The sequence below is a fragment of the Agelaius phoeniceus genome, chromosome 2 (genome assembly GCF_051311805.1).
Source record: "Agelaius phoeniceus isolate bAgePho1 chromosome 2, bAgePho1.hap1, whole genome shotgun sequence".
Taxonomy (NCBI): Eukaryota; Metazoa; Chordata; class Aves; order Passeriformes; family Icteridae; genus Agelaius; species Agelaius phoeniceus.
Window position 1 is genome coordinate 64,898,539 of NC_135266.1, and position 25,915 is coordinate 64,924,453.

At 39.9% G+C, this 25,915-nt stretch overlaps 1 protein-coding gene across 1 annotated transcript in view; it reads left to right on the plus strand.

Moving 5' to 3' along the window:
- WDFY2 (WD repeat and FYVE domain containing 2) overlaps positions 1–25,915 on the plus strand; it is a 59,498-nt gene that overhangs the window by 25,097 nt on the left and 8,486 nt on the right. Inside the window, exons 2-6 of the mRNA XM_054655149.2 lie at positions 5,483–5,550; positions 10,596–10,669; positions 17,496–17,550; positions 24,002–24,152; positions 25,564–25,676. Of these exons, the coding sequence (XP_054511124.1) occupies positions 5,483–5,550; positions 10,596–10,669; positions 17,496–17,550; positions 24,002–24,152; positions 25,564–25,676 (461 nt within the window). The remainder of the gene's footprint in view (positions 1–5,482; positions 5,551–10,595; positions 10,670–17,495; positions 17,551–24,001; positions 24,153–25,563; positions 25,677–25,915) is intronic.

A 25,915-nucleotide genomic window follows, 5' to 3' on the forward strand; every position in this document is an offset into this window, starting at 1 on the left:
GCAGTGTGTCCCTGCTAAAGGTGATAAAGCCATCAGTGGTGTACTTGGACTTCAAAGGCTACTATTGTCATGTTTGTTTAATGACATCAGGTAGAGCTTTTGCTGTCACAAATGCAGATATTTAGTTTCTACAGAAACATGTCTTTTGAATACTTCTGAATTGTCTGTTATTGGATATTGAGGAATAGGTGGAGTTTCTTTTCAACACTAAAGAAGTCTTCAGTGTATTGATAGTAAGAACATGTGCTAATACTCTATTAGATATGCCTGAAACCTCACAGATTGCACTAATGCTTAAATAACATTATCATAATATTTTTTGTTTCTTCTATCAATGAATAGTTGGAGGAGTGTTTTAAAGGGCTTTCCACAATAGTTTAGTGTACTCCTTTTCCTTTTTCAAAGCTGTTCTGAAATGCTGTTAAATCAGTTCTGTAGTTAGAACAGTGGACAGTATTATTGCCCCGGAAAATGCCCATTGGGCATTTCTTTTTAACCATGTCATTTGCACTGTTGACATATCCCCCTTTCCCAAGGAGCTGTAATGTGCAAAGAGTCTCTGAATAAGCCTGATGACTTTAGAAAGTGACAGATTAAAGCTTCTGTACCTCTGTAATTTGTGTCCTCACTACAAATAAGAATAAAACTATAAAATAATAAAATAAAAAACTTTAAAATAATTTCACATTTCATTTGATGCTTAGTGGTTTTGGTCACTCAGCAAAACAAGAGATAAAACAATCCTGCAGTACATGGTCCAAGGTACAAACAATAAGGACTACATTAAAATGCCATTTAAAACAATTTCCCAAGAATACCTATGAAATAATGTAGTAAATTGTATGTGTTGAGGGTTACCTCTGCTGTGTTGTCCTCTGATGTATGTCTGGGGCATGAAGATGATAATAGTACAGAAGTGCATCTCATCAAAGAGAAACTTTTTAAAAGACAGAAGTGAAAAAGGAAAAAAAAATTAACAGGAGAGAAAGGATCTGTTATGGGAAACAGATATATTAGGTTTCCTCTCTCAAACTGTGAAACTAGAACTGGTGGGTTTATGGATATTCTGGAGAAGTGGAGTGTTATAGGGATCTTGTTTCTTGAGGTAATGGATCTCCCTACCACAGATTTCCCAGTATTGCAACATGCAAACATCTTGGGCCAGTGTTTTGACACATCAGTATGTCTGTACTGTGTGCAACACCAGTGTTTCATGCAAGGCACAAGGGAGGAAAGACAGGAGCCCTGCTGTGAGTCACTCACAGAAACTCAACTCCAGCACTCCAAGCAACACTGAGTTTTCCAGCAGTGAGGTGATTGCTCAGGCCAGAGTAGGGATTAGAGCAGAGAATCTTGCATCCAACCTGGCAGCATTGTGCACATTTTCACGAGGCACACTGCAGCCTAGATGAACAAAGTTGGGTTTGAATGAACAGATTGTTTTTATCAGAAATGAGATACCAGTGACTGAATAAGTTTCTGTAGATGGTGATGCACAGAGCTGCCACACGGAGGTGGATGTGCTGCTGTTGACATGGGCACCTGCATGAGTAGTAGGTGCCCAAGTGAGCTCACCTCCTACACAGCCTGGCAGTGTGCTTGAGACCTGCTGCTACATCCACAGCCACCTGGACCTTAGCACATTCTCTTCATTATAACAGAGTGAAGCAATTTTTCTTTTAAAATTGGCAATTTTCACATCCCCTTAATATATGAAGACATAGCCTGTCTTTTGTATGGCAGAATTATTTCTATATAGCCTGTCTCATTTAAAAATAAATCATCTCTGTTATGAAAAGACTAGAAGAATATCCATCGATTTGACAGCTTCTAAAAATCTTCCCAAGTCAATTTGCTGGCAACAAAATGAAGGGACAACTCATTTCCATGGTGATGCTGACTGAATCACTCTAGAGCAGCTGAAGAATGAATCCTCACCCAGGTGGGTGCATCTTTAAGTCCAGTAACCATGCAAACAGCAAGTACTCCATATGCTGGATATCCATAAAAAAAGCTTATTTTCATTCATTCTTGGGTTTTTTTCTTTGCATTCTTTAGAAGCTCTGAAAGCTCTGGGTTTCACATCTAGTAGGTAGTATTCTGTAAAAAAACGTATATAGAAATGTGTGGAACTTCAGCTGAAAAAGGATGTGCTCTTCCAAGAACATTTGGCTTCTCCCAAACTGAGTCGTTGGTATGGTTTATTCTTTAGCCCAATTCTTCTTTGGGAAAAAGTTACCTAGAAAAGGCTGCTGAACTGGGGTTGGTTTTCCTTCTTTCAATAAAATGCTTTTTCTACGTCAGTGATCTTTAAGAGAAGAAAATTCTGAGTCGTCATATCCCGACATAAGGAATAACTTTCATGCTTTTATATGAACTTATAGATAGATATTAGAAACCCACAATAATGCTTAATGTCAATTTTAAATGTTTGCTTTAAAGACATGCATAGTAATAATCCTTAATTTTAAAATAAATTGTTAACCAGATCTTTTATTTTCTTTTACTTCAGATCATTTACAGGGGAGATACTTATTTCTCTAAAGAGTTGCATGAACTGACTTGCTGGTTATGTTTCTTTTCACACACCTTACAGTTAGATGGCATCTTTTCATAGTATTTTTATTCTTATAATGCTTCATTTCTCATTTAGTTGTCATTTAGTCACATGATTTAGTCCTTGAATGGAAATATATTTGACTACACTAAGAAATGAGCATACTGTGTACCTATAGAAGAGGCCTATATTAGAAGAAGTAGCTTCACTCGTAACACAACCTCCAGCAGTTTTTTTCTTTGTTTGCTTTAAATTTTACTAGAAAATATGTTTTGCTTCATTATCATTCATCTAAAAGTCTTAAAATTGATGTAACTGTCAAATTGATTAGAAATTCTGCAGTGGGTACAGTTTAATAAACAATGACAAAACCAACCCAAAGCATTCAAAATATTGCCATTTTTGCACATAAAATTCATTTTTATTTCCTGCAGCTTTTGAAAGATCTGTTCTTCTTTCCTAGCAAGCTGAATTATTTGTAAGATGTTGTACTGGATTTATTATTTGCAGGAGTGTCAGAGTGGAGAGGAAGGGCAATGTTGTTGAAGCCTGGGGATTTTGAAACAGATAACACTTGAATACCTAGATTGGGATGGTCAAGAAAGGCAGGTCTCTCATAGGTGCATTTCCTCAGGGTAGTTTCATATTCAGTTATTTCAGCTCCCTGTGATTCATCCCATTATTTTTTTGTGCACACTCATTCGTTGCTACAATGACCTCACTTGTAAGGACAAACACATTTGTAAGAGCTCATCCATTTGGGAAACTGAGTGGTTGATGTGCATCTAGAGCTTCTGGTCAACAGCTATGGTCAGCTGTGGGGAGAAATGACAGAAGGGTTTGTCTGTCCCTCTCACCATCAAAGATACATCAGCCTTGTTATTTGCCAGTGAATTGTGCCTTACAAAATGTTTTGGCAGCTTTGCTTCAGAGCTGCTGCTGTGTTCAACACAAAAAGGCCATTAGACTTAGAATATAATTATAATGAATGTTACATGTTTCATATAATTTGTGAGAGCTTTCTAAACTTGGGACTTGTTAACGCAGCGAAGGGTTAGTTTTTAGAGCAACATACTCTGTTGAGATATTTCTACAATGATTCAGCTTGTGTAGCACCCAAATATACAAGGTCTCAGAATTATTTGCTGTAAAAGGAGTTTGAAAGCAGGTTAAGATGAGCAGATACTTGATTTTGGACATAAGCAACACAGGAAGACAAAGTGATACAGCCTTTAGTTTGAAGTTTGAAGGATAGATTACTAGTTCTTGAATTGCTTTATTATGCATGGCATCTCAATTCAGACTATACTTGTGTATGTAATGCCTTAGATCAATTTATATTTCTTTATGATGTATTTCTTGTATTATGACATTGCTCTGAATTTGTACTGACTAAAGAGGGCTGCAATCTTCTTTTTGAATGAAATGAGGTAACAATAGAAATGATCATGCAGTCTTTCCCGTAAGCTGTATTTCCATGTTTCATGTACTGGAAAGAGCCATTCTTGCTTTCTTTTTTCTTAATAGTATCAAGTGCAAGTTATAGAAACAATAGTTTTTTAGATCCCTCCTGCATTTGCTGTTGCATAATAATTTTGATGGAAAAGACTGAATAGAAGTGGATGCTGGGTCAAAATCTATGCTAACATGGTGCTGTCTTGGATAACTATGTTTTCTAGAGAAGGTTAATACATTCAATGTAAATCAATAAAGCATGAATACAGTATTATATGGAGAGTTTTCTGGTTAACACTAGATATAAGGATTAGAGGAACAGTAATTAGAGGAACAGGGGGCTGTAAGTGAGGTGACAGTGGGCTATGCAGAAACAAGAGGTTAATGCTGCTTTAACTGTTCACACTGTTACTAGACATGTTTTGATGAAATTAATTGATGAACTGAAGTTAAGAGAGAGCTTCAAGTATAAGGAGGCTTCAGAGACTGGACCAAAAGAAGCAAATGATAATAAGGGCTGAAATAATAAATATTTAATGACCTAGATGGTGCATCAGTTCAGATCCTCTGCTGTAGAAACAAGCAACAATTGTCTCAAATCTCTGAAGGTCATGGATTGAGTAAAAGGCATCTGACAGTATAATATGATTATGAGAAAGCAAAAGTAATCCTGAGATACATTGGGAAGCTCTTCTAGAAGAGAGGAAACTCCTGATGTGTTTGTAGGGAGCATTGTGTGATTCTAAGGGCCTCTATTCAAAGACACCAACTCCAAACTGATGAGGCAGAGGAGGCCTGCAAGACTGCTTGACAAATTTGTCATCCTCTTCAGAGAAGAATAAGTTTGGCTTCTTTGTGCTCAGTGGCTTCTTCTGATAGCACTCTGCATGCATGGAGGAGAGGAAAGGTCCTGAAGCTGAAGAGGTCGTTTTTGGCACAAATGGACATAACCTTAGTAATAAGCAGCTGAAAATTTCAGAACTTCCTTCTTTTTTTTAGGGGGTTTCCTGAAGCAGAACAATGAAACAACAGGCAGCAGATGGGCCAAGGCCTACCCTGAGAGCAGGGGGAAGGTTTCTGCAGAGACTGGAAGCACTGATACAGGAATGCTCTACTGGGCTACCTGTGCTGCCCCAAATTCTCACGTGGAGCCTTGAATGAACAGTCATGTTAAAGTCCTTGTAAAGCAAAGAACTAAAAGCCCTAGCAGTTTCCAAATATTGTTGAGATATGTTTAGCCAAGTTGTTGAATACTGAATGGAACCAAGGAGTCAACCCTTATCACCTTACAGGGGTTAATCTGAGGCTGATGTATCAGGCTGGTGTAGGAGTTCACAAGTTTACTTTCCCTCTCAGCAAAATAATTTAATTTTGAAGAACATGTTGTACATTCATCATGACCACTTTGCTTTCATTCAGTCATGATTATTTTTTAATTCTTCCTCATATGTAGTGCTTTTTCTTTTACAGAACAGTTCGTGTCTGGCTGAAGAGAGACAGTGGGCAGTACTGGCCCAGTATATACCATGCAATGCCATGTAAGTATAAGGAGATGTTCAATATCTACTGTGGATTTGCAAAGTAGTTTTGATGAAGCTTCATGCTTATGACTGTTTGCATGCTTACATCTCTGTATCAAATGTTATTCTTTAACAATCCTCTTGGTACTGGTGAAGCTTTACAAAGTTACATGCTAATGCTTCTGAGAGGCATCAGAGATTACAGCAGTAAAAGCTGACAGACATGTTAGCAAGGGATGAGCATTTAATGCAAACACAGGTTTTAAAATATGGCAACTCAAAATGTGGTCTTGCATTCTGCCCCTAATGGGGTCCATAAAGCTTTGTAAGTCTCCGGTATAAATCACTCTACCCTTCCTACTGTGTGTGCTCAGTCCATTAGAGTGCAATGGTAAATGGTTTTATTTGGTAAGAACTTAATATTCCATGGCACCTAATGTGATAGAGAGGATACTAGACAGGGAAGGCACCTCTTCCAATTTAGAAGCAGAATCATTTTACCTTTGCAATTGAACGTGGAAAACCAAATTTCCCTGATGGATCCCTCCATTATGTCTCCTCTCCCAAAGTGAGTGTTCATGCTTTGAGAAACTGCAGATCAATGTCCATTTTCCCAAGAGAGAGTTGAAGAAATGACAGCCCTTGCTGTTTGCTGTAACCCCTGTGTTGAGTGCAGGAATATAATTTTGTAGGTCATCGGAGGCAGGCATATGCTAATGCTCTTCAGTCAGCTTCAATTAGATGTGCTGGGTTAGCCTGTCTTTGGAAAGCTTGTAAAGCTGACCTTAAATCCAGATTGGGGAGCACATATCAGGTCTCATGGAGGTATTCATACTGTCTGGAGAAAGGATTAGTTTAAGCTAAGATAGGTAGATTTGTAAAAAACATCTGTCTCCATGATAGCTAAAATATTTAATAGGTGTAAGTTTTAGTAGAAAAACATCAATTTGGGATTCTAGGGCAGCCAAGGTATTTGCCTGTTTTAAGAAAACGATTTGGTAGAGAGGGGGACCCCTCATCCTCCTTTGTTGATGGACTAGCTCATAAGAACGTGTCAATCCTCAAAGGTACTTTCTGCTCAAGATTTTGCCAAGAAGGTATTGGGAACTAGCTAATGGTGTGGCAGTCTCTGGAGCTCTGTCTTGATCACTGGCAGTGGCCTGAGTTCCCTTGACTGGTCTTAAGTGGTTTGCTTTCCCCAGCCAAACTGTTATGAAATGGCCTTTCTAGCTATTTGGCATTGAGACTTCTCTTTTTCCATGTGATATTTTTGTATGCATTTGCATATTTGAATCTCATTAGATTCTCCTCTGGTCTTAGCAAAGCTGTGTTATTGCCAGTAATAACTGTTTCAGTGGAAATGATGGAGTAGATCCAGTTCCACTGAATGGGGACTATTTCAAAGCTCCTTCATAGATTTGAAGACCTGACAGTGCTCCTTCACTTCATAGGCTGGTAAGCATTTGAGGCATGAGATATTGAAATTATATTGTGTTATTCAACAATTTCAAGAATCATCAGGTATAATTAACAATTGAAGCAATTACAATCAGTCATGCCTCTAAGCTTGGAAATCATAGAAAGGGCTCTGAGTCAGAATCTGTACAAGTCTGCACTTGACTGGAAATGATGGTTTTGTCTGTTTCTGTGTTGATCACCTTTCTGATGGTGCTCTGCTTTAGGTTCATACTGGGTTTTGTTGTTTAAAGAACAATGACTGCTGAGAGTTTCTTTGTGTAAAAATGTAGTAGGCACAACGGTGCCTTTGTGCTGCTTAGCAAGCTGTGAGTGGCAGTCCTACCTCTAGGTACCCCATTAGCATGAGTTGTGACTGACTGTGGTGATGTGTGACCCAATCTATTTTATGATTTGAAATCAGGTAGCCTCAATAACTGAGTTTGCAGACTAGCTCCTCTGGGAAATGAGAAGGATGAAGAGTTTGGTTGAGTCAGTGATGTGCTTTGGTCAAGTTCTGCACCCAAACAGGGTCATCAATGCATTCTGAATGTCAAAATCATTAAATACCTAATGGTAAAAAAGGCCAAGACTATAGATCTCTTCTGAGCTTAGACGTAGAATTTCTCCTAATTGGGAAAGTTTTATGTCCTGCCTGTGGGTGATTCTGTGGTCAAAAAATTCTGGGCAGCACAGTGGCCATATTTTTGATCGTCATCTCCAGCTCATGAGAAAGAAAAGAGCTCCAGCTGAAACCTTGCTAATCCATTTCCTTTTCACCAGCGTTGTCTCAACAGCTGATTAACAACAGACCTCTGTAAACATGTAACCCTGGTTACTCTTGATTACAGGTGTAACCATGGTTAGATTTGTCACTTTGGGCAGAGGATTAAAAAAACAGCAGACACAGATTTATGAAAGGTAAAGAAATTGTAGTCAAGAGTCAAGTAAAATTTTCCAATAAAAAAACCAACAAAAGTAAAACACACAAAAAGACCTAAATGCAACCAAAAAACCCTATTACAGATGTGGAATGGAGTAAAAGATTTATTGTACTGGTGAACAATGGAGTATCCAGTCTTTGAGGCAGATAATGCGCTGCTTGTCTTATGATGGTTTTCGTAACTAACACTTTGCTTTGAACAGGAGGGTGAAACAACTGCAATGCAAAACATGCTCCTTTGGTCTCAAACTGTGTCATGTTTAGGCACTTCAGAGGGGAGTCCCAGAAATTGCAGGGACAAAGTCTCTATTTCTCTTCTGATTCTGTCAGCCTCTAACAAAGGTGCCATGCTTTTGAGAGCATGAAATATGTAATTGTGATTTCCCTCCATATTTCATTTTCTAAAGGCAAAAAATCAGTATGTATTTGCCCTGTATTAAGAAAAGACTGCAGCCAGACTTCTGCATCAGGAATATTCTGCTTGCCCTCCATAGCAGTTCAGATGAATCTTTTTCCAATCTGAAATCTAAATAATATATAAGTTCTTAAGTAGAGAGTCTTCAGAGTGCTATTATTTTTCCTGGATATGGTTTTTTAAGGGTCTTAAATATCCCAGAAGCTTAAGGTTTCAGGTTTTGTTTTGGTTTTTTTTCTTTTTTTTTTTTTCTTCCCCTCTTTTTAATGTGCCTACATGCTAAAGTACCTGAATATCGTCTTAATTTTACCAGAGTAAGCTGCAATCTTGTTACAAGTAGCATAACTGACTACATCATAGTTGGTATGGACATAATTTTAGTGCTGTCATAATGATTTTTCTAAGTGCACATGTTACCGAAGAGTTCCCTTGGGAAATATGATTATAGCAAAATAAGTATCTTGACGCTGCTATGACTGTGTACACACAGGTATGGAATTCAGAAGTTACTTCTTTTGCAATTGTGTCAAGCAATTGTTTGCATCATTTGCTTCTGAAGTGTTTGGGAAAAGCATACTTCAAATAATTATTTTACCTTTGGCAACTTCTCAGTGAGCTACTCATTGCCTTCATTGATATTGGTAGCTCTTGCAATGTATGCCCAGTGTCCAGCTGCTGTGTGATATACCTGTTCTGGCATTAAGTGCCTTTAAACTTATTTGATGTTTATTATGCTTAGAATTTGAGAGTTTTCTGTCCATTTTTTTCCTACAACTCTTATTCTGCTACAGGCATAGAAGCCTCAGTATAATAGTAATGCACCACTTCTGGACGGGGTGATTCCAGTTTGCCTTTTCTAAGGGAGAGGTACAGGAAGGAGCAATTTTGTCACTGTTACTAGGATTTAATTGTTTCCTTTGTGTTAGTTTCCTTGAACTGAAGCCTTTTAATTGATTCAGTTCAGTCAGCCCTTCCAGGAAAGGAATAAACTGAGGGGGCTGCCTGGATGTGGATCTGATGGGCTTTCTGTTTATGGTACTTGTCCTCCAGGAAACATTTCAAGAGGGAGTCAATACTGAAAGTGGAACAAGTTTTATTACACAGTCAACATTGACTCTTCTTCATATAGCTTTGCTGCCAATTAAACTATCAAGGAAGATTTGCTGAGCTATGGACTGTTTAGTCCTAAGAGAGACATTTCACAAATTGAGAAGATACTGGATCACAAAAGAGAGGACTCCAAGCTTGTTAGTAACACAAACATGCGAGCAATCACAATGGACAGTGGAAACCGAGAGGGGGGAGAAAAGCAGAACTAAAAGTGCATCTGACTGTACTCTGTATTTATCATAAGAATATGGTTTATAAAGCTTTATAACTCATACTGTTATCCTAGCTGCAGTTAGGAATTGCTCCTGAAAAATAATTCCTGAAGGTTTCTGTTGGGATAGCAGGATTCCCAGCTGCATGGTGCTGTGTTGGGTAGTAAAAGCAATTCCTGCTTTCTGAATGTAACTTCACAATTTTTCAATTAAACCAAGCACAGCTCTTGAATTCTTGCGAGGAAACCTGGTTTTATCCTGGATACAAATCCTGCCAGATCCTTGAGGGAGCATACTGTGACCATCTTGTGTGCAATTTCAGGATAAGTCTTGATATTTATTAGAGTAATATCAATGTAATCAAGCAATGGCTAGTTTTAGATAAATTATTTTGACCATAGTACATGATACTGTCATAGTGCTGTCTGTGATGGAATTGGAGTAGGGGACAGTTGAATTCTGTCCTTAAAATTAGTTGATATGTTGATTCCTACTGGGACATTTTTTTACTGCAGGTGTAGGATGCAAGCCTCTGACATAATGTAGTGTTTTGTTTTATTCTCAGCACAGTTCAGGCAAATGTAAAAAACTAAATTATTCAGCTAAGTAATCTCTGACTTATACTGAAATGTCAAGTGCCTGTTATATCAAAGCAGCACCATTCCTCTTAAATGAAAGGCTTGTTTACAGATAACTAGTAAGAAAAAAAATTAGGGAACTGGAGCAAGAAGTAGCTATTTTTCCATGTCCTAATAGGATAGGGTTGAATGAATTGCAAGAAAACATTTATTTTAATGCTTGTATATTGGTAAGCTCAAAATGCTGCGCAGCATCATAAAGCATGTTAGCTAATTTTAGGCTTTCCAGAACTTCAAGAAAATGAGAATCACAGTTTTGTTAACTTCATCAACATGTTCATTTTTTTCAGCTCCATGTTCATGCATGTCTTTTAACCCGGAAACCAGAAGGCTGTCCATAGGTCTAGACAATGGTACAATCTCAGTAAGTACATCCAAAGATTTCTAGTTGAAATGCTTCCTTTTTGAGAAGTATGTGTGTGATGATGTGGTGAGAATATTTTTGCCTAGTGTTTGGGCGACAGACTTTTTAATGATAGTGGAACTAAATCTGTAGTACAGAAAATGTTAGATAATTAAAAATTTTATTCCAGCTTCCACAAAGAGATTGAGTGGGGTTTACTGTATTTATTGGGCAAGTCAACAAACTGTCTTAATTTGCATAACTTTTAAAAAAATAACACAGAAAAACAGCTGTTGTTTTATTAAATTTAAGTGACTTGTTAATTACATGATACCAAAGTTTCTTAAAGCAGCAATTAAGAGGAGAAAAAATCATCTTCTTAGAGGCAGAAGGTGGATTTCTGCTCCATGTCTATCTGCTTTTCCAAACTTCAGAGTTCAAATTTTGTTTCCTCTCCCTTCAGAGGAGTTGCTTCTAACTGGCAGTGAGGTTGCTGAGAGATTTAGTTCATTAACATATGAGATAGAGATGTGTGGAAAGGAAGTAGGATATTAAAAGAGGAGTGTGTCTGTTAGATCTCTGATAGAGGGTAGCAGTTTACCTTATTAATTGGATTTTTCTTGTGGGATGATGAATAAAAAGCTGTATCACTTTGGAAGAGTCATGGGTCAGAGGTATTTTTCACATATGCCTCATCAATAGATTCCTCTTCCAGTTTAAAATCAGTTTACCATCACTTCAGATTTTTCTGCTTTTATCTCTGCCTTATGGGCCTTATAACTGAATGAGTGTTTTCAGGCTGATAGAAGGGCAGCTGTCTGCACTAAAGCCAGTATGGTGTTTGGGACAGGGGATGTGACCCTTTCAGCTGTTGTCTGTAGCTCCCTCCAAGATGTGAAGGTTTTGACCTATAAAGCTTTTAATGCCTAGTAGCAGAGTTTTGTGTGCCTGTAGGAGATTTTTCCTTTTGTATCTAGAAGATGGGACAGATTCCAGAGAATTCTCTGCACCTCTGAAATTCTCTCCTTCCCACTCTGAAATAGCTGAAATTTGCTGGTCCTACTAGGCACTTTTGTTTTCACCATGCCTTTGAGGAATGTGAGGGCAACTGTAAATAAGGTATTTAAATACTCTGGCATGATGGGGATGTGTCCTTCATCTTGGGGGTCATTTTGTTTTGAAGAGTCAGAGGATGCTTCAGAGTAATTGGGGTCAAATATTTTCCATTCTGAAGCTAAAAAAGGTAAATGAGATATGCAGGTGATAAACCTACACGTGACTTTGGATATTTATAGGTTTTCATTGCCACATCTAAGGCAGATTCTATTTGTTACAAAGCTGGGTTTTGCTTTTCCCAGTCTTCTGCATACGAGTATATAGGAAGGGGGAAGTGCTTGTCTGTGTTGCTTGATTTAGTCTTCTGTAAGCTGCAAGCACTTGTGTGGTAGGGAAAAAATGCACTCCAAAAATTTGTACAAAGGATGAAATGTTTTCATCTGTAGCAAACCTACGACTTTTTCATCTGTAGCAAACCTACAACCTAAGAGTAGCCACAACTGTAATGTGCTGCAAGAAGTGGTGGACATGGGAATGGATGAGCAAGGGGAGCCCTGTTTTCAAATCCCAGAAATACTGGGGCATAGAGAACACCCCCAGATACTTGAACAGGGGTTACAACCACCCTCTTGAGGAAAGGATAAATTTTTTTTCCTGGGCCCAGCTATGATGATTAGTTTAGCAGAAGAATACATAAGCAGGGCACATTGACCACAAAATAAGAGAACTTACTGCAGCAAGGTGACCTTAGTACCCTTATTTTAATTTCCTTAAATGGAAAGTACAGGCAATTTGCTTGAGCAGCTTGAAATATTTGGGAATTAGTCAGCTGCTCCACATTAGTACTTCTGTAATGCCCAGCACACTTGGCTGCTGGGTGCAGGGTCAAACAAAAACTCAAACAAGAAACCATCCAACCATACCAATAAAATCCTGACAATTATTCTGTACCTTCACTTTGGGTAGAATGAAAGGATTCCTGGTAAGGGCTGTGAGCTGATAGTCATGAGAGTGACACATAATCTTAAATGATTTTTTTTTAACAGTGCAAGGAAGTACTTTCTGGTGTAAATGGAGATAAGAAAGTGGAACTGCCTTTTTTATTCTATGTGGAATTTTTGTAAGCTGTATGGATTTTGGTTATAGGTGTGGCACCTCAGGAGTGCATATTCTGCATTTTGAGAAGGACGGGCAGCACTGTTGGCACAGAAAGAAGTTCCAGCAAAGCCACCTGCGGTGAGCTTGTATGGCTACCTCTTTTGTGAAACAAGGCAGCAAGTTCTGCTTCTACAGAGAAGAAGAGATTGTTTTTAACCTTTTGTCACTTCTCAGCATGGGGGCTGCACAAACGTTTGTGCAGCACAGCACACCATTATCTCAAGTAAAGATTGTCTAACATCTTGCTTGAAGAGTGGTGGCACCTAATGTGAAAAACCCAAACTTTCTGTGATCTGCTTTTTTTACAGTTGGCAAATCTTTTTTTTGAGAAGAAATGACATCTTAGGGACTGCTTGAAATCCCTTTTGGAAGCCAAACAACTTTATCCTGGTCATAAATTCCTTGCTCAGAACTGGAAAAAAACATACTTTAATGGCTGCAAGGTTCTTAAGATAGCACAAGAAACAGAAGAAGGGTCTTCTACTTGCAATAAACAGGAGACTTCCACTGCAAAGATGAGACTTCTCACCTCTTTCATCCATATGAAAACTCGTTTCCTAGATAAAGTTAAGCATTAGGTTCTGCAGCCAGTAGAGCAGAGATTAATCGTCTTTGGATGCACCCACGTTAGTTTTTCTAGAAACCATTATGAAATGGCATAAATTTCTTTCTTCATTTTTGGGGAGATTGAAATGAGGGATTTCGTTTTTAGGTAGCTGAAGATGAATAAATTCCTCTTTTTTTTGCTGACCATGCCTAAGTCTGTATGAAGCTGTTACATACTTTCAGCAGAGCCACAAGGACAACAGGGCACCAGAATAATCCCTTTAGAATTTGTCCTTGGAGATGGTACTTATTAAGATAAATTCATCTTCCACCTCATCTGATCTTGCAGCTGTCTACCAGTTTGACCATTAGCAGTATTTTGAATACCTGAAACTGAGTCAGGCTCTACCTGCTGATGTACAACCTTCCCTTCTGCTGTTGTAGGGAGTTTAGTAATTTTTACCTCAAGAAATGAAATGAAATTATATAATAAATAAAGTGAAAATGCTGTCATTGTTTATAGAGGCTTGGTTTTTTTTCCCCGTCTGACAGAAGATTTAGGAGTTTTCATTCTCTTCCATTTCTCAAGCAGGTTTTTTTTGTTCTCTGGAAGACCTGAGAGTGCAGTCAGTCACTTGTGTTAACAGGATAAAGTCAAGCCTATAAAGAGATCTGTAGTATGTTGTCAAAATGGCATCATCTATCAAAGAACAGACTGTAAATTCCCCAGGGTGGGAGCTAGCCTATGCATGGGTAACACATAACTAATATATAAAGATTATTAACTCAGAAATGGATTCAGTTGCTTAAGGAGAGTTCTCCATACATGGAGCTCTGGGAAAGCATGGATCTTCCTTAGCTCCTGGACCATGTTACTCAGCCCCATAGCCAAGGACTCTGAATTATTTAAACAAGATGCTGATACTATTTCTAGGATGAGGTTTTACAGAAGTCTTTTGCACAAGAGAAGTTTGTGGTGGGTGTATGTATTTCAGTATGAAGGAGGTGTGCTACACAAAGGAATAGTTGTGAGTCTTTGTACAAAGTGGACTGCTAGATTTTGACAGTCTTCAAGAATTCTCCTTTGTCTTTGTGAAGACTTTCATGGTACCAAGTTGCTGTTGTAATAATAAGCTCAACTGAAACAGGCAAGACTGAGCATTAACATTTTAATTATGACAAAAAGGGAGTAAAGTAGCTCCAAAACCACCTCTGAAGGATAAAGAGTGATCTTGCCAGAAAACTTGTTTTTAATCCCTGCAAGGAGGGTGTTTGGTTTTACCATCCTGAGTGCTCTTATGTGTCCCAGCTCCTCCTGTGCAAAAGGGTTTCACAGGACTCAGAAGTCTTTCTCTGTTCTGTTAACAAGCACTGAGTGAGCTGTGTAGGTGACCCCAGCTTTTCCAGCTCATTAAGAAGAGCCAGAAGCTGCCTAATGAGAACTGAGCGTCAGCAGCTCTGAGAGGAGCAAAACATCTACGTAGGCAAGGATAAAAAAAACCCAGCTTCTGCTGGTACAATGTTAAAGAGATGTAGTCGGTGTTTTTGTAGTGCAGATTACACATTTTATGTGCAATAGGGCATGAATTTCTTGAGCAAGGTGCCCTGTGCTAAATTACCTGCCTAGTGACACAACTAATGCATTTGGCCTGAAGAGGGAGAGGGCAATAAGTGCAATGGAAGAACACAAGAGATTGTAAAGGAGAGCGGGGAGACCTGCAGAAAGATTAAGAAATGCATCACAAATTATCATGTGATTTCAAAGAAGAAAATTATATGCAAGAAGTCTTTGAGGGGAAAAAAATTATATCCAGTATTTAGGTTAACTGTTTATCTTGTACTATATTTGTCCTTATTTTGGATGGAGTAGTGTATTGATAGTACATAGCTGTGGTTTATATTTAATAATACAGTGGTAATCAATACTTGGATACATCTTACAAACCACACATTTGATTTATTGTATTATAATGGAGATATTCAAAAGCCTTTTCAGTCTTCCAATGAAACTGTAGGGCTCTTTGGATCACAAAAGAGAATGGCAACATCAAATTTATTGAGAGAAAAATGCAAATAAAAGTGAGAATGCAATCCACTCTCTACATGCCACCTGAAGTCACCAGCATCTGTGTGCCACTGCAGTCAGAGACAAGGACAGCCAAACTGGTGGGAAAGGCAGACGTATCTTCCCATCACGTGCTGCAGCAATTAGAGCAATTTCTCTTTGGGTAACAACAGCAGAAAGTTGGCATTCTAGCACAGGGTCCTGCTTCAAACAGGCTTTGTAGTGAAGCATTTCATGTGGTGATACAGTATTCTTCAGGCTGTGGTTAAGGAAAACAAGTTCCCCTGTTAGTTGCTGGAAAGGTATAGCAGATTTTAAACTTTCTGTGGTTTGTAGAGCTAAGGTGACCCTGGTATAGAAATCTAGCTGACTTAATTTATTTGTTACTGCTGTTTAAGTAACACTCCCCGTTGTAGTCCTCAGCTGCCAGAGAAACCTACTGGGAGCTGGAGCAGATTAAGGAAAGGAAGATAAAGTAGAGAGAAATTTAAGAGAATGTATTTGTAAAAAATTTATGAACAGAAACATAGAGAGAGCAGAATACATAGCTGCCTCAAATCGCTCACAGTTGTTTTTCTGGAAGCTGGGATCTGTAGATGTTCCACGGATGTGTAACTGTAACCTCTCCGTCTTGGTGCCAAGCAGTAGATGTGATGTGTTTGAATAATTCTGGTGCTGAGGGCCGGGCAGATTACCTGCAGTGACCCAACAGAAAATCCAGAGTGACTTGTTTTTAAATTGTACTTTGGAAACTGGGGGGAAATACTGGCTTGTTGGGGGTTAGAATGTCTTTTGCTCTTTTGCATTAAACATTTGGTTTGCCTTAAACATAGTCTGTAGGCTTCTGAAGTCCAGTTTTCTCTAGTGCTTTTGGCATGTGCACAAGAACATTTCACAACTGTATGTTTATCAAATTCTCTTATCTTGTGTTCGTAATGTTTATTTTAGTTTTCCATCCTATTTCAAGTTAAATGAGTTAGGTTTTACTTCTTTTGTCCTCTAGGCAGATTAGCACAGGGAGTTTCTGTGTAGTTTGCTATAAATTATTAAAATGATATGGTTTTACACTCCTACATTTTTTACTTTGTGTTTCTCTAAATATATGATGTGTGTACATAGATACCTGACAGCTCTCTGAAAGCTACTTCATGTGGTGCTGCCACAAAGCCTACCCTTTGCCTGAGTGCTTCCTCCAGAGAGATCTTGCATGAGTTTGGTAGTGGCCATTCTGTTTCCCCAGTTTTGAGTAACTCCTCTTCAAAACAATCTGCAGGACCACACAGGGTGGTCAGTGAGTTTACCCACCCGGGACTTTTTTAGGAGCTGAGGCTGCCATGCAGACTCTTAGCTGCCATTTCCTCATGCAAAAGCCATATTGGAAATTGAACAGCAGTACCAAGACAACAGAGCCTGTCCCTATAGGTGTGCTCTTGCCTGGACACAGAGAAATTTGGGTTTCTGTTTGTCTGAAGCACAGAGAGGCTTTTTAACAGAAACCTGAAATGCATTCCATTCCTATCACGTATTGTTGGTACCTAGTCTGGATTGAGCAATTTGGAGGGTCTCTTAGATATTTATATTGCAATTCCTGAGTGTTCAGGTTGGGGTGTATTTAGTGTATGCACACACATGGATATATGTCTATACACAAATGTACATGTGGGCACACATAGCTGTGCACACGAGCAGGTTTCTGAGCAGCAGGTGTTCACCAGGTCTCAGGTTCCTTATTTTGTGGCACCTCAGCTCACAGCCAGTCATTTCTGCCAGCTTTTTTGATTTCTTTTTTAATGGTTCCTCTTTTGTCCATTCCATTCAGAAGCACTCATAATATTGCCTTAGGCAGCTTTAAAAAGTGAAATAATTCAGGGTTTTAGGTACTCAAAATTATTAAAAGTATAGATAGGGCTGTGGTTGTGAAGAAGGGAGAGCTTATGTAGGTAAAGTATTCTAATGTAAACAGTATCAAACACTTCACATCTCTAAGTCCTGTTTCTTTTGTTTTTTCTTTCCCTCCCTCAGGAATTCATTTTATCGGAGGATTACAACAAGATGACACTAGTCAAAAGTTACCAGGGTAAGAACCATGACCCATGTTAATTGGTTTGTATTGTCATTAATTTTGTTAATGTTTTCTTAAGGAGTATGAATGGAAAAGTTTCCCTTACAATGTTAGATTTTTTAAAAACTTACGTAAATGCTGTTTTTATCAATAGATCTATACCGTGTTTTGTTCTGAGATTACAAGGATTTTAAAAGAGCTGTTTCATGTTCTGTTTTTCTTTTTAAATGTTCCTTTGGAATGGAATATCACAGTAGACAGCAAACTGTCCACATTTGGGGGATAGGAGTTTTAATTTTCAATCTTCAGTAATCCATTGTATCTACTGAAACAACTTAGGAAACTAAACCATGTTTTAAGGCTGGAGCTTTTGGGGTTAGTCTGGTTATATTTCAGTAGCTATTGTTTCAAATAACCACAATAATTATCAGTGAATACCTCTCCTAGCAAAAGGTCAAGAAATGCCAGTCCATACCTTTTCTAATTAGAGTCTGGTGTTCACTAATGTGATGTTTTCAGAAACCTGTTTATCCTTTTCAAACCTCTAAAGGACACTGTTTTTGACAGGCATTCTTATAAAAGTAACAAATACATATGGCAATTTATTCTTATATACTTTTTTGCTGTTAGACTAAGAGGTGGTATGATATTATATGGTATCATATATTATGTACTAAGCATTATGTTTCTGTATAGAAGCCTCTGACATGTTAGGTTGACATTTCTCACATACATTTTAAAATATGTTCTTACTCATATATTTTGAGTTTTATACCTTGAAGGGTAATTTAAATCTCTAAATGGAGGCTCTGGGGATCACTTTGTAACATTTGAATTTTAAGGTATGAAAATCTTGATTTTTGCAGAGCATGGCTAACATGAATGTTTCATGAATGTCTGGTGTAAAATTGTAAAATTAAGCTAGAATGCCTGCATTTTTTCTTACCTTGTAAAAACTGAAGAAAAATATCCAATGATGATAAAACATTTATATGTGAATCTTAAATAAGATTCCTTCAGTCTGACTGTACAGGTGTTGATATCCAAATTTGTGATTCTTCTGCAGTCACCAAAGTTTTATGCAGCTAAGTTTCATATTTAAATGTTGTGGCACTAAAGAGAGTGAGCTGAGGTATTTTCTTCTGTATATGCAAAACAACATGGGCATGAGAACAACTTTCTTGATGAGTTCTTCCAGGAAAATGCTGAAAATTTTGTAAGAGGGGAATGCATTTCTTGGCAGTATTTCAGAAAAGCCTGTTGGCTGTGACAGCCCACTGAAGGTCTGGGCAAAAATGCTCATAAAGTTAAAAAAAAAAAAAGAAGGAAAATGGAAGCTGTTCTTTGTGGCTTTCTGCAATATGCCAGTTGTGTTGCAAAATTAGAGGAGGTCTTTGGATAGGAAGATGTCATGGAGAACCTCCATGGGTTGTCCTGGGGGAAACCCAAAATCTCAGATTCCCCAAATATTGGAAAGCAAAGGATTCCAGTGAGTGTCCACTTACATCAGTGGAGAGATGGTGCAGCTGACCACTCTCCTAACTAGAATCACCTTCTTCCTAGCCTGTCTGGGAAGGTTTTTCATAGGATCATAGAATGGTTTGGGTTGAAAGGGGCCATAAAGATCAGTAAGTTCCAACCATCCTGCCATGGGCAGGGACACCTTCCACTAGACCAGGTTCTCAAAGCCCCATCCAATCTGGCCTTGGACATTTCCAGAAATGGGCCATTCACAGCTTCTCTGGACAACTCGGGCCATTGTCTCACTGCACACACCTGCACAATTGCAGTGAACAGTTTTCTGACAGTGCAAGGCTGGAAAAAGAAAAAACCCAAAGAGATTCCCCACTGTTTTCAGGGCACCAATGACCTGGGGCTGCCTGCTGCTCCACAGCACAGTGCCTCCCACCACCCCCCTCCAAAAAAGACATGCTCCTGGATTCTGCACTCTCACACCAGGTGCTGGTGAAGGAGTGTAGCACCCTATCTGTCTGGTCCCTGGGCCTATGGTGGAGATCTGGAGTTCTGGGGAAACATTGCAAAAGTGAGGTGCTCTGTGAGCTGCTGTCAGTCACAGGATCCTGGAGTTCCATTGCTCCACACAGTGTTAGGCACTTTCATGCCCCTCTTGCTACATTTGCCTCCAACCAGAACACTGGATCTGGGCTTACCAGTGGCCTCACTGGGTCCAAAGTCCAGCTGGCACACACCACGTTTTCAACATGCTGTATGGGAGAATGTGCAGGGAAGAGCATTATAGTCCTTTGGGTAGGTATATCAAGATCCAACAGAGAGGCACCTTCCTCACATGGTCCAGCAGAACTCCCTCCACAATCCTATCCCTGCAGTACACCTTTCTCACAGGGCCATACTGAGTTTTGGGGTTGGCACAAGCATCTTGGTAAAACCCTGGGCAAGGAAAAACTAAAATTAAAAGGGAACAGGTGGTTTTGTTGGGTATGGTGGCCTTCTAGAGGTTCATTTGCTAAAAGTCTTACTTGGAAAAAATTTTGCTTAGAGTTTTCAAGTAAGACCTTAATGTTCTTCAAAAGTATTTTAGGGGGAGTAAGTACTTTTATTTAGCGTACAAAGTGGCTAAATAGTGATAGTAAGTAGCTTTAGCTGAATCATGCTGGCTGGTTTTGTGTTTGCTAGCTTTGTAAATGGTCAGCAGTGCCCTTGTTCAGTGACTGGTGGGCTGTTGATCATCTCCCACAACAAGGCATTATTATAAATAACTGAGGCTGCTGTAGTGATTAAAGAACATTTATTGTGTCTTGAAAGGCCATGAATATGTTGGCCAAATGATCTTCTGGTGACAGAGAGCAACAGCACATGGATAGGCTGTGCTTTGGTCTTGGTAGGGGTGTGCAGCCAGGTCTGGTGGCTTATGGAGCCTGGCCTTGGTGATGTACATGGCTGGACATGCACTGTGGAAGTTTTGCTGCAACACTGTGTCTGGAGTTGTGAAATATTATTTCTTTAAAGGAATCTGAATGCAGAGATGGGAGGTGTGACACAGGATTAGTCAGGACTCTGGGGTGGGTCTTGGGGCATTGGCCTCCTGCAGGCACTGACTCATTCCCTTGCATAAGGAGTAGTGCAAGCATTTGATCAGTGCCATTTGGGATGCCCTAGGAAATATTTTTTTTTCATTGTGTGTCTGTCTCCCATATCATCATTCCCATTCTTCAGTCACAATACCAGCTGAAGGTATAGACAACCTCTGCTCTCTCCCTAGGCAGCTCCTCCCACATTCTTCCAAGAAACCTTTCCCTCCCCTCAGCAGCCTTGGATTCCAGCCCCCTCCAACCCCTCACAGGCTGGTCCATATGGCTGTTGGTGCTTCCAGTTCTTTATGGCTTCTCCAGCCTGCTTCTTGTAGCTGGACCATTTTGCTGTGCTCCCTCTGAACGAGATAACAGCTCCTGGTTCAGTGTTTTGGTTTTTATTTATTTATTTGACACACCCTTTTTCTACCTAGCCAGATTTGCAGGCCTACTTCTGCCCCGTGTTTTGTGCAGCCTGCCTGGTTCAAGGGTGCCCCTCTGGCCCTCTGCTTTCAGGCTAGCTCATGACATGCCCTTATTTCTGCTTTCCTGTAAGCACAGCCTCTTCACTTGTGCTTTTCTTGCTCATGCTAAGCTTTTTTTTTTTCTTCCTGGCAATTTCCACCTCTGTTTTGGTGTTTGCTCATACTTTTTACTGTTGTAACCCCTCAGAACAGCTTCTTGCCCAACACTGTGTGGCTGTGCACTGGCCATGCTTCTCAGACTTTTGCCTTTATGCACAGCACTGACCCTCCATTTCCTTTGCTGACATCTTGCTGTGCACCTCCTGGCTGCAGCTTCTTTTTTCTGAGCGCAGCCTTTCCATCCTCTCTCCAACCTGCTCTTTGCATAGTGCTTGCTCCTGCTTTCTCATAGAGGAGAGCAGCCATCCTGCTCCCTCTGCCCTCCAGCTGCACATGGACCTGTGCCCTTCTCCTCTCTGCTCCTTTCCCTTCTTGTACAGCATGATTTTTCTCCACAAATGGCTCTCTTCTCATTCTAGCTTACACAGATCTGCTCTTGCCTGGTGCCTGGTGAGAGTTTTCCTGTGCTGTGACCACATTCAGACTTCATCCCCCATCTCCATCCTGCTGTTTGAGCAGTTTTGGAATTTTTTGCTCCACATTTTTTCTGCATAAAAATGGTGATCAAATCTTCAATACATAAAGGACCAGGTTTTTATTTGCTGCTTCAAGATGCTGAACCTGTGTTAATCCTAGGGTCCAGACCCCTTCCTTTCTCTTCTATCACCTTCCAATCTACTGATATTTTGCTTCTTTAAGCCTTACAGGAGTCAAATTCCCTCTTAACGACAAGTGACTTTCTATTTGCATTTGTCTTCTCTTTGCTCTTTTACTTAGATGATCTGCACTGTACACTTTCACTTGTTTCAGATATATCTGCCATTAGCACATGTCTGGTTGCACCAGCTAATATGCACAGGTGGACAACAGAGTGCTAAATTGAAAGCTCTTTTTAGGAAGGGAGTATAAGCAAAGCTGTCATGAACACCCCATCCACCTCTTAGCAAGTACCATCTTTTAATGTCTGCTCCTTACTTGCCAGAAAGAGCTGCCTCAGCATCCACAGGCACTACTTCTATCAAAAATTACAAGCCCCATCTTTTAGAAGTTTTAGGAGGTAGAAGGAGATTTAGGAGAGATGGGTGGTGCCAGCTATGCTCACAACTAATTTAAACCATAAGAAGCTGTCACTAGCAGTAGCATTTGCCACATGCTGAGAAAAAATTCCTGGAGAGGCCTTGAGCAGTCTGATCTCAGCCAGCTGTGCACATCCTGTGGAAATACATGGGTGTGTCTGTGGCATTGATGGTTCTGGAAGCTCCTGGAACATTTGTGAGCCCATGAGGTGCTTGTGGCAGCAGTCATGTCCCTCTCTAAGTGCAGCACTCCACTGGCTGGTGCAGGTGTTCCCAGAGAGACCAACAAATGGGTAAAGATAAGTATGAGCCACCCAGGGGCCACTGAATTTCTTCCCAGAGAAAGCAAGGGTAGAGAGGAGATGGGATCTATTTGAAATAGTTCAAATGACTCCTGCATGGTCCCCATTCTTTTATCTGGAATGTAAAAGTGTGTGGAAATGACAGCAAAAATCTGAGGTCTTCTAATGGGCAAGGGTGAAAGCATCTGGGCACAGTTCACACATGACACTTTGGTTTAGCTGCCAGTCACCATTATGGCAAGCTGTGTCAATACATCTATTGATTTTTCTGCTCAGGGAATCTCAGTCTGAAAAAGAAGTGTGGATCAGAGCTGGTGTTGGCTCTTGGGAGCCTCCTCTTCTTTCCTTCAGGTAGTTCTCCCTTGTGGCGTTTGAACACAGCTCTCATATATGCCGCATACTTGTGTAGGGCAGACAGCAGTCTTCCCATACTGTTCTGAGGTGATTCTCTGCATTTCAGATGGAGGCTTGGGGCTGGTATTGAAGCTTCTAAACATATTCAGTCTTTTTTTGTGTCAGCTTTTGCACAAACAAATACGAGCAGTCTGTTTTGTGTGACATATGTTGCTGTGTCTTAGAACAGTAATAAGCCAGTAGGGCTCTGGATTGAGGAGTATGGCTTTCACCATTAAGTTACAGTTGGGAATAGTTCTGTATGTCTTTCTAGCCACTTGTTTTATTAGAATATCAGCTCAATCAGCACTTCATGACCAAGCCCACTGGTCACTCATACAAAAAGCAAGCATATGTTCCCTTGTTTTAATGAAAACCTTTTGATGGCTTTCTTTTGTTAACAGAAGAAACTTATTTCTTCAGCAGTTTTATGCATCTACCACAGCTGTGATATTTTCTTTTATTTAAATTTTATTCTAGTAACCTTTTAATGCTGAAACTTCCCTTTGCTGCAGCATTGTGCTTGTACTGTAACTCATTGTTCTGTTGGGGTACAAGAGCCTGGATCCACCAAAACTTCACAGCAAGAGGTGCAGCATTGTGCCTGTGCTGTAACTCATTGTTCTGCTGGAGTACTACAGTCTGGATCCACCGAAACTTCACAGCAAGAGGAGCAGCTGTGTAGGCATTTTCACTGCTGTCAAAAAACTAGCTCAAAAGAGGTTTAAATGGAACCCCAAGTCCATCCCACAGTGGCAGCTTTCTTAGTGATGATACAATGATGGAGGGAAGACTTGTGCTGATGTAGAAGATAAATGACTGCAGTAGGCATGGAAGGAATTAAGTCTTGCTTCCACTCTTTCTCATGCAAATGCTGAACATGCAGAGCAGGGACCTTACAAGCTTCCATAGAAGCTGATGTCAACAGGATTATTAAACACCAGCTGTTTCTGCAGGGAAGTGTGAGTGGAGGAGTTGGGTGCAGTTGGTGTTTGCAATGGTTGTCTGCCCCCATGTTCTTCTCTGCAATGTGATTGTATGTCTGTCTGCTTAACTTTCAGCTCATCAAAGCAGGGTCATCATGATTCTGTTTGTCCTGGAGATGGAGTGGGTGCTGAGCACGGGACAAGACAAACACTTCACGTGGCACTGTTCGGAGAGCGGCCAGCGGCTGGGCGGGTACCGCACCAGCGCGGGTGCCTGCGGCCTGCAGTATCCTTTGCTGGGCCCTCCCTTCTGTTTCTGCTCCTGGGCACTCAAACAGCCCTTTGAGTTTATTTGTCTAGCTGCCCTCCACATTTTGTGCCCTGTATGGACTCAGTGCTTTGTGACAGAAACTGTTATTTAAATCCAATTTAAAAAACTGTCAGTTCTCCTTGCTTTGTCTCCTTAATGCGTTGTGGCATATTTAGGTCTAAGCATTTTTGAGCACCACAATGGGTGATCTGCAACCTATTGTGGTCTGCTATTGTAGTAAATATGGATAGGACCTTCATTTAAACATGCAGTGCATGCTTTCTTCAGAGAATTAATGGTAACAAAAGTAGGTTGATGATCAGGTCAGAGTGCCTGTGTGTATGCATGGTAAAAATTAAATTACTTTAATATAAAATAATGAGCACTTGTCCTTCACTCTGGAACTGCTCACTATGTATTGGGAATTTGGGTTAACTAAAGAGTAAATTACTCCAGAAATGGCACTCAGGTGGCTTATTCACGTAGAGCTGCCCCAGCTGCCTGACAGTAAAAGAAATATTAATTCAGCTTTATTGCAAATGAAAAGGGAAATGGAAAAGTATGTGCTTTTAGGCTGAAAAGAGGGGTTAGCATAAACAGACTTTTTAATGCCCCAGAGTGTATGTGCTATAGATGATGCATGTTTTGCTAGTTCATGAGAAGTGATACTGACTGAAAATTATTGTTTTGAGATGGACTTGCTTTATATTATCTGGTAATTCAGCCAATCTAAATGGCAGAAAGACTGAACTTACTTTCTAATTTATTGATAAATATTTTTGAAAGCAAGATGCAAGAATTTCCCTAGATCTCATCAGAGAACAGCCAATTTTGACTGATTAAAACTCTTGGAGGACAATTTAATTTGGGTCATCTGATTATGATAGTGGAGGGCAATGGAAGCAGTGGAAAGGAGAATCACTGGCAAGTACTGCAAAAATATTTGGCATAACCTGGAACGGGTTTGGGGTTTTTTGTTCTGCAGTGTCCTGTGGGCTTAAAATCAATACTCCTTTGTATTTTGTATAATTTTTGGGTAGGGAGAGAGTGGATACCATCCAACTCTAGCACTTAAGTTACAAAGCCTGAGGAGACACTCTTATGTTCATGGTGAAGGGCTACTTCAATGGTGTTTCATAACAAAACCATGAATTGTGTCCTAGAATAGTCTTGTTTTTTCTCACCCAGGGATACTGCATTATTAGTATGAACAGGTATGAGCATTATTAAGATGAACAGGTGCCTGAAAGTACACTCTGAATACCTCCTTGAGACTGGAGCACTATTCACAAGATTGCAGTATACTCATGTCAAAAGAATTAGCAAGTCATGAAAGGAATGCAGAGCTCATGTAAATAATATGTTTTCCTCAGCATCTATCCTTCAGATTTGATGTGGAAACCCGGCATGTGTTTGTTGGTGACCATTCTGGGCAAGTGACCATCCTCAAACTAGAGCAAGAGTCCTGCAGCCTTGTCACCACATTTAAGGGACACACAGGTAAGGCCTCAGGAGGAGACCCAGAGAGGTGCTCAGGAAGGTCTTCATCTGTGCTCAGCATCATGATGGTTTGACTGTCCTGTGATACACTAGGATGGCTTGTGTCAGTGCTTCGTGTGGAAGGGACATAGCTCTGAAACTGTTCCAGCAGTTCAGGGAAGCTGTATTGGTAAAAACAAGAGTGATCAGAGCTCTGAGCAGAACACATCTATGGCAGAAAATGCTGCAGTCAGAAGAAG